Source organism: Coenobita brevimanus, chromosome 1 (assembly GCF_032717465.1).
Source record: "Coenobita brevimanus isolate Jiangsu-jjx chromosome 1, ASM3271746v2, whole genome shotgun sequence".
Classification (NCBI taxonomy): Eukaryota; Metazoa; Arthropoda; class Malacostraca; order Decapoda; family Coenobitidae; genus Coenobita; species Coenobita brevimanus.
This window is the reverse complement of record NC_136954.1, coordinates 12,310,082-12,324,399: the sequence shown is the minus strand read 5'-3', so window position 1 is coordinate 12,324,399 and position 14,318 is coordinate 12,310,082. Positions and strand designations below refer to the sequence as shown.

Sequence of the window (14,318 nt, the reverse complement as noted above, 5' to 3'; positions counted from 1 at the left end):
GATGTGGCAGAAAGTGTTAGGAGAAATACACTGAGGTGGTGTGGCCATGTGTAGAGGCCATGGAGAGCGACAGACTAACGAGGAAAGTGTATGTGAGTGAGGTGGAGGAGGGGAGAGGGAGGAGGAGGCCAAGGATGACGTGGAGAGATGGGGTTGAGAGGAATACGAGAGAGGGTGTGTGTGAGCTGGGAGCAGGGCAATGAAATTGTGGGGGGCTGGGCGACATGGGGGCGATTTGATTGTGACCACCCCTTACGGAATTAAGGCGTATGGCAATGTGTTCTTACCTTACCTAATTGTTCTTACCTAATTGTATCTTTACAGGAATGAGTCAAGCTCGTACTGTCCCGTGTCTTAAACCATATTTATCGTACATATCCTTAAATTTGTGAATTGTTTTGGCACACACTATTTCATTCGGTAGTGCATTCCATTGATCAATTGCTCTGTTTGGGAAACTGAATTTCCTTACGTCTTTATCACCTCTCTTCTTATGCAGTTTTTTGCAGTGTCCTCTTGCTGATGCTTCTCCATATGTTAAGTAATCATTTATGTCTATTTTCTCCTTTCCTGATATGCATTTATATAGCATTATCATGTCACCTCTTTTCCTTCTCTCCTGTAGTGTTGGTAGATTCAGTTTATTTAGTCTTTCTTCGTAGCTTAGGTCCCTTAAGCTTGGTATCCATCTTGTAGCGGCCCTTTGAACTTTTTCAATCTTGTCTATGTGCATTTTGAGATGAGGACTCCAGACCACTGATGCATATTCCAGGGTTGGTCTAATGAATGATGTTATTATCCTCCTTAGCATGTCTTCATTTATGTATGTGAATGCTATTCTCATATTTGCAAGCAGTGTATACATGTTCCGTACCTTCTCGCTGATGTGGTCAGCCGGAGATAGTCTGTTATTGATAGTCACACCAAGGTCTTTCTCTCTTTCTGATGTGTATAGGGTTTTATTTCCTAACTTATAATCCCAATCAGGTCTTTTTCCACTTTTACCAAACTTGATTACATGACACTTGTCCACATTGAATTCCATTTGCCATGTACTACTCCATTCATGAAGTTTATTTAATTCTTCTTGTAGCTCTTTACAAGAGTCTGTGTTAGTAATTCTCCTTTGTATTTTTGCATCATCTGCAAACATATTCAGATAGCTCTCATTTCCAGTGTTACTGTTTATATCATTTATATACACTAAAAACATGATTGGTGCCAGCACTGAACCCTGTGGTACTCCACTAGTCACTTCTTTCCATGATGAGTAGTTTCCTCTTAGTACTGTCCTCATTTCTCTTTTTATGAGAAAGTCTTGCATCCAACAAAACAGTTTGCCTCGAATTCCTCCTTGATGGTACAGTTTCCATAAAAGTCTTTGGTGTGGTACTGTGTCAAAAGCTTTCTTGAAATCTAAATAGATACTGTCCACCCATCCTTCCCTTTCCTGTATTGTGTTTGTTACTCTGTCATAGTAGCTCAACAGATTAGTAACACATGATTTTCCTTTTCTGAAACCAAACTGTCTTTCTGTTATCATACTGTGTTCTTCTAGATGATTTACCCAAGTTTTCTTATAAGTTTTTCTAATACCTTGCTTACAACACTGGTCAGTGATACTGGTCGGTAGTTGAGTGGATTTTGTCTATTTCCTTTCTTGAATAAGGGGACAATATTTGCTTTTTTCCAAATATCAGGTAGTTTACCTTGACTCAAGGATTTCTTGAAAATTAAAAATAATGGTTTACATAACTCCTTTGCACATTCTCGTAATACCCAACATGAAATTTCATCAGGACCACTTGCTTTTCCTCTGTCTAATCTACTTAACTCCTCCTGTATTACTTTTTCTGCTATTTGTATATCTGGTAGTATGTGTGGACATGCGTGTTCCACATAGTCCCTCTCAAAATTTTTTTCTTCTGTAAAAACTAATTGGAAATTCTTATTTAGTGCTTCACAAATATCTTTCTCCTGTGTATAAGTGATTCCCTCGTCCGTAATGGATTGTATTATATCTTTTACTTTAGTTTTGCTTCTGATATAGCTGTAAAACAGCTTTGGTTGATCACTACTTTTATTTATTACATCCTCCTCAAACTGTTTTTGGGCTTCCCTCCTTATTCTTGTATAGTCGTTTCTTGCCTGTTTGTAATTATTATACGCCCTTTCACTATTGTGTCTTCTGTATCTATTCCACAACAAATCTCTTTTTTCTTTTGATTTTTTACATTCTGTATTGAACCATTTCTGTATTTTCTTATCTGCTTCTTTGTGCTGTGGGATGTACTTCTGGACTCCTATTTCATAAAATTCACAAAAAATTTTATATACAGCATTTAAATCTTGTCCTCTAAGCTCATTTTCCCAATCAACTTCTAAGAAATACTTCCTTAGGTCTTGATAATGGGCATTCATAGTCTTTCGTATGGAAGTTAGTTTATAGAACCACTGTTAGACTCTCTCTCTCTCTCTCTCTCTCTCTCTCTCTCTCTCTCACACACACACACACACACACACACACACCACGAGTGGTTTTCAAACTTGTAAATTTGACAAAATCCATAACACCGTTGGTCTGTTTAACACATGACAGGTACTCTCAGCCGTACTATCTGGACCACTAATTTCTTTGACCACCTAGCTCTAAGGACGTCGAAGCCAGGTCTGAAACTTAGTCAGGCTTGTGGACACGGTTAGTTTGGCAGTCAAATAATGACTCAGGAACTGCTTCATAACTGTGCTCATGTGTTTCGTCCGTGAGAGTGAGTTGTGGTTCAGGTGAGTGAGCCTCTTACATCAAAGTGTCTTGTGTCCGCTCGCCCGGCATGTCCTCTACCCTGTCTTCAACCCACCACGAGCAAGGGGGGTAAAGAAACTAGTGATCGCTAGAATACATGTAAATCCATAATATTACTGACTTCATGACCACAGTCTGCCTTTGTAACCTAATACCTAACCAGTGCTCAGTTCATAAGGTGTTTTATGGAGATATTTTTGTCTTAATTTTCAGTTTATTTACTCTTTGTGTATGCGTTCATTCAAGCTCATTTACCACATCTCCGCCAAATTTTCAATCCAGTAATAATAGTAGTAGTAGTAGTAGTAGTAGTAATAATAATAATAATAATAATAATAATAATAATGCTTTCTCCAACAGCTAATTCAAATTCCGCATGTGGTTCATAACTACAAAAGGAGAATGAAGCAGTATCGACTGCGCAGAAAGGCTACCCTACGTTTGCGAGTCCTCAGAAAAGGCCTGCACTACCTCTTCTGCCTATGTAAGAGAGAGAGAGGGAGGTATTCATTGATAAGTATGAAATGCATATTTGGTTATTATGTTTGATTATAACGTAATGAAGGCGGTGATGATGATCTGTTGGAGAGAGTTGCGATATATAGACCTAGGGTGATGCAGAACACATTGATGATGAGTATGAGGATAACAATAATACATTAATAATAATAATAATAATGTGTTCAACCATTTCATTAAAACTATCATTACTTCACCATTTCAGAAGAGGCACCAACAAAAGTGCAGCACACAACCCTTGCACCGATTCCTCAGCCTTCGAAGTGAATGAAGACCAGAGATGGAGGTAAAGCCACAAGACCATTTCACCTTGCACACATCCCAGCATCTAGTGCACGATGGGCAGCTGCAGTTCGATTCTGGCATCAGTTCCAGTAATCCTTCAGGGCATTCGTCTGATTTTGGTGACAATTCTGGTAAATTTTTTAGTGGAAGTTCATCCTTCTCATCAAGTTTGGGAGCCAGTACAGATAACCCTTCGAGTGTCAATTCTTTCATGTATTCATCTGCTTTTGACAGTCCAGAGAGCCTTTCAGATGAAAGGTCATCAGTTTTGTCATCACATTTCGTTAACAGCATCAATTCTGATGACCCTCCACACAAAGATTCATCCATTTTATATATGCAGGCTGGCTTTGGCACCAGTCCAGATAACTCCTGAAGTGGGAGTTATGTCATGCCATCCACTCAGTCGGCGATCGCTTCTAAGCACCTCGGAGTCCCAGTTACCAGTCCCTCAGACACCAGACAGCCAAGTGTTTCTCTTGATTCCAGCCATTCTACTGCCATAAAATTAAGTGGTACAGCCTCCCACTCTCCAGTTTCGGGTCAGTCAAGAGATACTCAAGCTGTACCTTCAAGTGGAAATCGTAGCATAGGATCGAGTAATAGTCCTTTAGTTACAGCAATTTAAACTGCTACATAGTCAAGTTGCCCTCAAATCTCTTTCACCATTCGACTAAATAACACTCAGAGTAACACTTATGCCTCTTTGAGTTAGTCAGGTATCATTCAAAGCTCTTCCAGTCAGGCAAGTAACACTCAAAGCTCTTCAAGTACATCAAGTAATACTCAAAGCTCTTCCAGTCCATCAAGTAACACTCAGGGCTTTTCCAGTTTATCAGGTAACACTGAAGCATTTCCTGGTCCATCAAGTAACACTCTAGGCTCCCTTAGTTCATCAAGCAACACTCAAGGCTCTCCCAGTCCATCAAGTGACACTCAAGGCTCTTCCAGTCCATCAAGCAACACCATTCAGTCAAGTAGCATTCCAGCCATTTCCTCCTCCTCCACACAGTCAAGTAACACTCCAACCTCGACTCAACCATCAGCTCTTACACTCTCCATTCCACCACTAACCAAAAGCGCAATGTCTTCAAACCTAAGTCCGTTCAATGAAGTGCCATGGCAAGTTCTACAGTGAAATCAGGATCTGTAATGCCATTAGATTCTACAGTGACACTGGACTCTACTGTGTTATCAGAAACTACATTGCCGTCAGACTCTCCAGTGTTCTCACATCTGTAGTATCATTAGATTCTGCAGTGCCACCAGTATCTACAGTGCCATTAGACACTACAGTGACACCAGATTCTACAGTGCCATTAAGGTCTTCAGTGCTGTTCTCTACAGTGTTGCAAATGCACACTGTGAAGACTTGATGCTTAAGTGTGGGTACCATTTTTATCTATTCCTGTGTTGCAGTTGTTGTATTTTGGCACCAGGTCATTTGGATGTAAACCCAGTGGACTTCAGGCTGATACTTTCTTCGGCTTGCAGTCCTCTATCCATCCTTCAAGGGAGACAGAGGAAGAGGAGGCACGTTTGTATAACTGCCAAGTCATATCGATGTCACCAAGTGGAGACTATCCTATCCAGTACCATTTGTATCTGTAGATATTTTTTAGGTGTCATATACCAGTTGTACAGAAAGTAAACATTTTGAAACACATCCCTCTCTTGGATGAATTACAAATAAACAGAGATATAAATATGATATACTGCAGCTGTTCACTTATTCATCTATATATAGTATGCGCTGGTCATTTCCAGGGGTCGCTTAGGTACGCCTTTTTCGCCAAGTTAATGAGTTGCTGATGCATATATCAACTAGCCCAGTGCCTGGCAATATATGCGAACCCACATTGTCTACCTTTGGACTCGTTCATTCTCATGTCACCCCTGCATTTTGAAGAGAACCCTGTGCAGTGCCACAAGAGCCTTCACATGATTCTAAGAGGTCCTTTTAGGGACCTTCTTAGGTCCTATTTTTGGCCCATTTTGGTCTGGTAAAGCAGAGCCTGGTAGGTCTCTTGCACGAGCTGTGATTATTGGATTATCCATTCTCTCATTGATAAGTTTGTAAAGAAACAAAATATTTTTTTTTGCTGGGCCTTCGTGTTTTGAAATTAGCCCATTCCCCAAGAATCCAGTAATAGAAATCTTAGCTGTTTAGATACGTGAGTTAGAACTGACAAGTCTGCCATAGTAGCATGCAAGAGGACAATAAGGTGTAATATTAATATAATTATTGTATATACGTGGTTTGCTTTTGTAACATATGCGAGGATAGTGAGACATAATATGCAGAATTAACTGCGATGTAAGAGATGTTACGAAATCACCCAAGCCACTTCGAACAAGAGCCATTTCTGCTGGCCGAAGCATCTACTCAACCGAGATATTTCAGTTCATATTTAATTAAATCTACATAAATAGGATACAGGAGTATGTTAAGGTGTAATATCTAAATAAATCCCCCAAGGAAGAGGTGTTATGTCTCCTGCAATATACCACCAAGTATCTGAACTTCTTACTGTCGTTTATGATGATTTTTGCATATTTTTCCATTTATAACCTGATATTCCCCGAATTGGCTTTGCATGGTAGGTAATTATGAAGTTACGTGTGGAAAGGTAGACCAGTTTGAAGGTTTCAGGCTTCCAGGGGCATGCACAGTGAATGAATGGCTATATGGTCAATGTCACTGGGCATGTTGTGGACAAGGTCCTTTCCCTTGCCTTCTGGACCCTACCTCAACCCACTCGCGGGTGGGAAAAGGAGGCAGGATGGTCATGGTGATGATGGTGATGATGATCATTTATATTCGTGATTAGTTTCATCTTTGTGTGTTATCAGGGAAGAACATACGTGTTTATTACTGTTTCATGAAATACGACATTCAAGTGATTCAGACGAAAAATAAAGAAAAACTAAAGGTACGAGACATACGTTCGTGTTGTAATGTGCGTTGGAGATATGCAGTTCCTCTTCTTAACAAATTATTCTGCTTATTACACCTCTGTATCCTCTTGTACGATATTGATGGAAACTATGTCCAAATTCAAATGATATTAAAAAACAAACAAAAAAACAAGGTATAGTAGGCAAAATAAGTCGCTTATGAGATTATATGAAGCTTCCTGTGCCAATTAGGCTTATATTATTGGCAGTTAACCCGAGACGTCCCGTCGACGTATGGGTACATTGCAACATTTTGCATTTGCCAGTCCCGTTGACGGACTGGTACGTTTCTCAATTGCAAGGTCCCTAATTTGCACAATTTTCAATTTTCGCGCGTGATTTTTCATACGTATACACGGGACACCTTCCTCTATTCCTCTACAAGATGCCAAGCAGGGACAATGCCTTACACCACATAACCTCCCCCCTCCCGCATGCCATTGTCTCGGCAATTCACCTGTTACCAGTGACCTGGCCAATAAAGACATTCAGGGCCAGAGTGATTCCCCAATCGATGACAATGTGGAGGACAAAGTTTACATAGCATTAGAGGAAGAAACACTCAGAAATGATGATCAGGCAATGTGGCAAAAGAAGGTCAGGAATGGTGATGAGTTAGTGAGTGAAACAATGTTTATAATGCCTATATTACTGTTTGAAAACCAATATACTCTCGTACTACATATAAATTCGTACCAAATAAATAAATAAATACCGTTTATGAGTGGTGTGGAATAGTTATCCTCCCATAGAACTAGTTTTCTTTGCAGCCAACCTGATAGAAAACCCTGTAAGGTAAGGAGGTACTCCTACCTGTATCGAGTATTTTAAACTTCAGGTGAGTGATTTCTTTATGAATTTTCAGTGTTTTTCACCAAAAGCGGAGGTTTTAGCCAAAAAAAAAAAATCCAAAAATGGTCGGGACTGGGGGGTGTCGGAGGTGCAAAAGTGCTCGGGACGTGACGGGTTAAGGAAGCTCCCTAGCACCTCTTACTTAGGGATTTGTTTTTTTGATATCGCTGGTTAAAATCCTTTTGTACGTTATTTGTATAGAGTATGGCGATGTTAGAAGGAATTATGCAACACAGAAGAGGACGGTAGGATGTAATAAACAAAATAAATTGCGAAAGAAATGGTCTTGGTGTGCTTCCATAACAGGCGAGAATACAGGCCTTTGAATGCCAACCATATGAAAACATCTTATGTTTTTTACTCATTTTGTTAGTTTCTTGAATATTTCATGATTATCAGTGAAGAGGACATTTAATTTTTCTTCATCTTCCATAAAGATGTTCCAAGTGAACCTGATGAATTACAGCCAATATAAAGGAAAGAGTGAGAGGCTTAGTCTAAGTGGTGTAGAAGTCTTCTTAGCACATCTTTTTTAATGATCTGTTTTGTATATTACACCATTGTCTTGCATGCTACTTATATCGTCTTGAGGTAAAGTTGACCAAGGCTACTAGCAAAATTTAAGTACTTTCCCGCTGACTCATGCGGTGTATGACCCTGGCAGTTGCCCTGGTTTAATTGCAGTTATTCAGTCCTGCAGACTTAATTCGTTGATTAAGACGCTTTATGATAAATCCAAAGTTTGCTGATAATGAGGAAGAGATCCAAGAGGCAAAACTCATCCGTGTTCAGCTGTCGTTGTTTTGCGTCAGAGCATCAAGTAATCAAAAACGGTATTGTATCCCAGGTGATGGACAAGATAACTGAGGGCTTGAGAGCTGTTGCTAAGGTCACAGCAACCAATATTCATGAAATTGCAGGAACAAAGTAATATAAACCCGGTTAGAAGAACTGCTGGGAAAAATACAAAGTGATGATCCAGAGTTGCAAGAATACCAGTTAGAGGGGCTGCTGGAAAAATACAAAAGGGTGATCCATTGGTACAACGAGATAGCCAATAACATCTTAATTTCAGGCATACTTAATTGCTTCGATGCAGGGAACGTCTTTTACAGCAAAGCCATTAGTTTAGACAGTCTGTACAAGTAACCCTGCACGAAGGCATTGATTCGTGGATAATTGAAATAATTTCTACGAGCAGCGAGCATTATCTTCAAATGGCAGGCTTCACTTGAGCTCGATTGGCTCTCCTTGTCTTGGACATCTGTTCAGTGTTGCCGGAAAGTGGAAAATCACAAGTACTCACACCTCACATCATGAGTGAAAGTTGAATAATCTAAACCAACCTGACAGCGCAAACTAATTAATCAAATTGAACCTAATATGACCTAACATAATCTAAACCAATCAAACATAGCCAAGCCTTACCTAACATAATCTAAACCAATCAAACATAGCCAAGCCTTACCTAACATAATCTAAACCAATCAAACATAGCCAAGCCTTACCTAACCTAATCAAGCCAAACCTAACCTAACCTAGCCAAACTAAACCAAACGCAGCCTAACGAAACGAAACCCAACATAACACAACCTAGCCAAACTACACCAAGCCAACCAAGCTAAATATAATCTAACCAAACTATGCCAAACCAGACCAGACCTAATATAACCTAATTCAATCAAATAGAACCTAATATGACCTGACGTAACCAAATTCATCCTAACTCAGTCAAATGCTACCTAACCTACCCAAACCAAACATAACCCAAAGCAGCCAAACTAAACCAAACCTAACCAAACCAAACCAAGCCAAATCAGTTCTATTTCAACCTAGCCATACTACACCAAACCAGGCCAGTCAAACCTAACTATACGAAACCGAATGTAACTAAACCAATCCAATCAAATTTAATCAAACCGTCCAGAATGAACTATACTTAACCACGAACTAAACCAATCCAACCAAACTTAATTAAACCTGTCCAGAATGAACTATACGAAACCAGATCTAGCCAACGAACCTAACTAAACCAATCCAAACCAAACAACCTAATTAAACCAGTCCAAACCATACAACCTAATCAAACCAATCCAAAATGAACCAAACGAAACCAATTCTAGCCAACCGAACCAACCCAAACTAGAGGTGCCAGGCACAGCAAACCTCGCCTGACAGCAGTTATTTTATTGCTGTTTAATACTGATTTGTTTCTACCATTTTGTCTCAGTGCACAAATAACCAGTTTGCACCCAGCGTCCTCAATATAGGATAGAACTGGGCATTTTCAAAAGTTAATTAAGGAGGAAACCCCGGGGGAGGGACCTATGAGCTTCGCGACTATGAGCCGATAGGCGTAGGGCAGTACACTTAGTATCCTTCCAGCAAAAGCGCTACACAGGAACCCTGGGAGTTAATGGGTTAAAGTCTAAAGTAATGGCGCAGAGTCAAACTAAACTAAGCTAAACTAAACTAAACTATAAACCAAACAAAACCAAACCCAACCCAACCCCTCCTATCCAAACTACATTAAACCCAACCCAACCATCCAAAGCAAACCTAAGTAAACCAAGCCACACGAAATTAAACCAAACCTAGCAAAACTAGAACCAAGTCAACCAACCCTAACCTAACCAAACCTGACCAAGTCAAACCAAACCTTTTAAACCAAACCAAACAACCTAGCCTAACCTAACCCAACGCAACCTAGGCAAAATAAACAATGCAAAGCCAATCCAACCAAACAAAGCCTAACCAAACCTAACCAAACCAAACCAAACCATAACAATCGTCAAACAAAACCTAGCCCAACCTAACCAAATTAAGCTAAGCCAAGCCAAACTAAACCAAACCAAAACAACCCTAACCCAACCTCGCCAAGTTAAACCAAACCAAGCCTAGCCAACCAAAGCAAATCAAAGCAAACCCAGTTTAATGAAAGTAACCTTAATCAATCGTAATTTGACCTAACATAAAAAAAAAAAAAGTTCTGAAATCTCTTACAGGACGTTACACTATGCTGGCTCCTGCTACTGGCTAACCAAATACCCTGCAACATGGAGGGGTGCCCAACAACGCTGTAAAGCCCACAACGGCCATTTAGCCGTTGTTGATAGCCACCTAGTTGAGTCTGGTTGTCTTTTGCCTTATCCTGTCTGTCAGCTAGTTGTTCTTCTCATGGTATAATTGCTTACATTTTCTACCATTTTACTATGATAAGTTAATTTGAGCAGGCAAGAGTATTCATGAAGCAAGGCAGGGGAGAGAGAGAAAGAGAGAGAGAGAGAGAGAGAATCTAACATTCCAACTTTCACAGGTTAAAAGCAGAACACCAGAGCGCCCTCACACGTAATGGGATAATTATGTGGTTAGGAGCCTCCTGGGACAACACCACACAAGCCTTTAGACCTTTCCAACTGGGATCCCAAAGGAGGAAGATTTGGTCATTTCTGTTTTGTCCTTTGTTCTGATCAGTACGTTGGGTTTTGACCATGAAAATCTACCCTAAGCCACATTTAATACACTGCTATACTGTGCATCTTTTTGACTGACGATTTGTGTTCTGTCCTATTCTAGCCATCAAATTAACCATCATAGCATATTTTGATTGGTAACTCAAATTTTGTGCCTTATTTTGACCAATGTTGTCATTTTTGTTGCCTGTTTTGGCTAGAAACTGAAATTCTACCTGTTGATTTTGCCTACTGGGATCCTTAGGAGGGGAGTTGGTAAATTGGGTTTCGTCTCTAATTTTGAACGATATGTTTTTATCCCAGGTTTTGACCACTAAAATATGTTCTGCCCTCTCTCTCTCTCTCTCTCTCTCTCACACAGAGTGGCTAGTACCCGGGTTGGACGCATATCACAGAGCTGGCTCTGGGGATACCTAAATTGTATTTTTTTTGCGGGTCAAGCTCATATCAAGCTAAATTAGGTGATGATGCAACATATTAAAACAAAAAATAACAAAGAAGTGTACAGTAAGTATATCAGTGTCAAGGAATGTGATAAATTTCCTCACGTCAGCTGAACAGCACCGAGGTTAGCAGACGACAGAGTGATGCAATAACTAATAGAGATCTTTTCTTTAAAATGGCCTATTTTAGAAAGATGCCTGTAGAAGGTGTTAAGAAAAGATAGGAAGGTAAAAAAACAGGATAATGACTTCTACCCAGACCTGGTTGAAAAGGAAACTTATGACAAATTAGATGAAAGAGTAAGTAGGCCAGAAAGATCTTTTCAAATGGAAATTGAAGAAATCAAGAATGAACAACGCAGACAGAAGGAAAAAAAATAGGAATTAATAAAGGAAATAAACAGAAAAGCCACAACAATAGATGAAGTATCAGCTAAGATAAATTCACTGAGAACAAAGGCTAGTGAAATGGGATGTACAGTTATTAACCATGAGAGAAATATAGATGATTTCAAAACTGATACGGAGAAAATCAGGCAAGCAAGCAGTCTGATAGACCAAACTAGTAACGCTGAAGAGAAAATAACAGGTAAATGAAATGGTGAGAAATTACCAAGATGAGATACAAAGTACGTATGCTGAAATGGTGAAAGTACAGAATGATTTAGATGCAAGGGTAGAAGAAAAAAGTGTAAGAAAGGAAGTGAAACAAGTTATAAAGAATAACCCAAAACTAGTTAGGGAAGCTGTAGCTAGAGATGAACAAATCCATAGTAATCAGTGGCATAGGTGAAGAAATAAAAAACAGAATCTCAAGAGACAAAAAGGAGATGGAAAATATAATGAACATACTGCAGCAAATATCAGAGGATATCTGTTAGAAAGATATAGAAGAACATAAAAGACTAGGGAAATATGAGAGAAGTAAGCCAAGGCCTCTGAAAGTAACATTCCAGAGTGCAAACACTGTAGAGGAAATATTTAAAAATGCCAACAAACTCTTGGAAAAAGAGGAATTCAAAAAAGTCTGGATAAAAAGATGCCTATCTCAAGAGGAATTGGGTACACTAGAGGAGAAGAGGGAAGAAGCAAAAACAAAATATGAGGAAAGATCAGAGGAAGAGAAATTTTTTTCTAACGAAGTAATTGGATTGCAGTAAGAAAGTGATACTTAACCAGAAAGGAATAAAAGAAAGGAAGGTAATAGACTCAAGCTATGGCAAGTATGTAAACAAGATAATTAAGTTGATGCACTCAGATATAGATGGAATGGTATCTAAATTATTAGAGATGAAAGATTATATATACCAAAGAAACGGAACCACATTATTTGCCTAACTAAAACAAAATTAACCCCAAGGATATCAAACGATACCCTAAACTTAGAAGAATACAATATATGGAGAAGAGATAGGAATTTAAAAAGAGGAGGAGGAATCATATTAACAAAGAAAAAACTACAAGTCAAAGAAATAGAACTAGATATACCCTCACAAGTAGAACTGATTGCTGTAGAGATTACATCTGAAGGGAAATTACTTGTGACAAATTTATACATGCCACCCAAAACAAACATTTGGGAAAGAGGCGATTATGAAGACATGGCAGAGAGTACAGTTCAAAGTTTAAGAGCATTACTACATAGAATGGAAGAGAAATCTGAGAGAATCATATTAACTGGAGATTTCAATACAAATATAAACTGGAATACTCTAGACATAAGAAACCATGAAAGCTGTTGGGACCAAAAGCTCCTGGACCTTGTGCAGGAGTTTTTCCTAACACAACATGTAAAAGAAAACACCGGAAAAAGGAGACCTGATGATCCATCAGTACTAGATCTTATATTTACTAGGCAAGAAAAGGATATTGACAGTATAATGTATCACCCTCCATTCAGCAAAAGCGACCATGCAATGTTAAATTGCAACTTCAGGATTGCATATGACATAGTTAACAGTAATGAGAGTTACAAAAAGAGCCTAAACTGTAAAAAGGGCAACTACCATGACCTAAAAAAGTACTTCTTAAATTGGGAAAAAGGGCTTAGAGGACAAGATTTAAATGTTATATATAGATAATCCTGTGAACTTTATGAAATAGGATTCCAAAATTACATCCCACAGCACAAAGAAGCAGAAAAGAAAATAATGAAATGATTTAATACAGAATGTAAAAGGTCTAAAGAAAAAAAGATGCTTGTTGTGCAGTAGATACAGAAGACACAATAATGAGAGGGCACATATCTATACACAGGCAAGAAACGATTATACAGGATAAGGAGAGAAGTCCAAAGACAGTTTCAGGAAGACATTATAAATAAAAGTAGTGATCAACCGAAGCTATTTTACAGCCGCATCCAAAGCAAAACCAAGGTTGGCATCATCTGTACACAAGAGAAGGATATTTGTGAAACACTAAATAAAAATTTCTATTCGGTTTTTATAGAAAATAATTTGGAGAGAGATGATATAGAACAAGCTTGCCCACACATATTGCCAGATATACAAATATCAGAAAAAAAATACAGGAGGAGTTAAGTAAATTAGACAAAGGAAAAGCAAATGGTCCGGACGAAATCTCATGTTGGGTGCTACATGAATGTGCAGAAGAGTTAAGTAGACCAATATATTTAATATTCAGGGAATCCTTGGGTCAAGGTAAACTACCTGATATTTGGAAGAAAGCAAACATTGTTGCCCTATTCAAGAAAAGTGATTGAAAAAATCCACTCAACTACCGACCAGTATCACTAATCAGTGTTATAAGATATTAGAAAAGCTGAAAAGAGAAGTTTGGGTAAACCATCTGTAAGAACACAGTATGATAACAGAAAGGCGGTTGGGTTTTAGAAAGGGAAAATCATGTGTTACTAACCTATTAAGCTACTGTGATAGAGTTGCAGAAACATTACAGAAAACAGAAGGATGGGTGGACAGTATCTATCTAGATTTCAAGAAAGCATTTGACAGAGAACTGCACCAA

General features: G+C 38.8%; 2 protein-coding genes across 2 annotated transcripts in view; both read left to right on the top strand.

The window, feature by feature from the left end:
• LOC145414462 (glutamate receptor 1-like) overlaps nucleotides 1-14,318 on the top strand; it is a 654,998-nt gene that overhangs the window by 373,059 nt on the left and 267,621 nt on the right. The window lies entirely within an intron of this gene.
• LOC145410136 (glutamate receptor 1-like) overlaps nucleotides 1-14,318 on the top strand; it is a 62,174-nt gene that overhangs the window by 42,633 nt on the left and 5,223 nt on the right. The window contains exon 9 of the mRNA XM_080280370.1: nucleotides 4,806-4,992. Coding sequence (XP_080136496.1) covers nucleotides 4,806-4,992 — 187 coding nt within the window. The remainder of the gene's footprint in view (nucleotides 1-4,805; nucleotides 4,993-14,318) is intronic.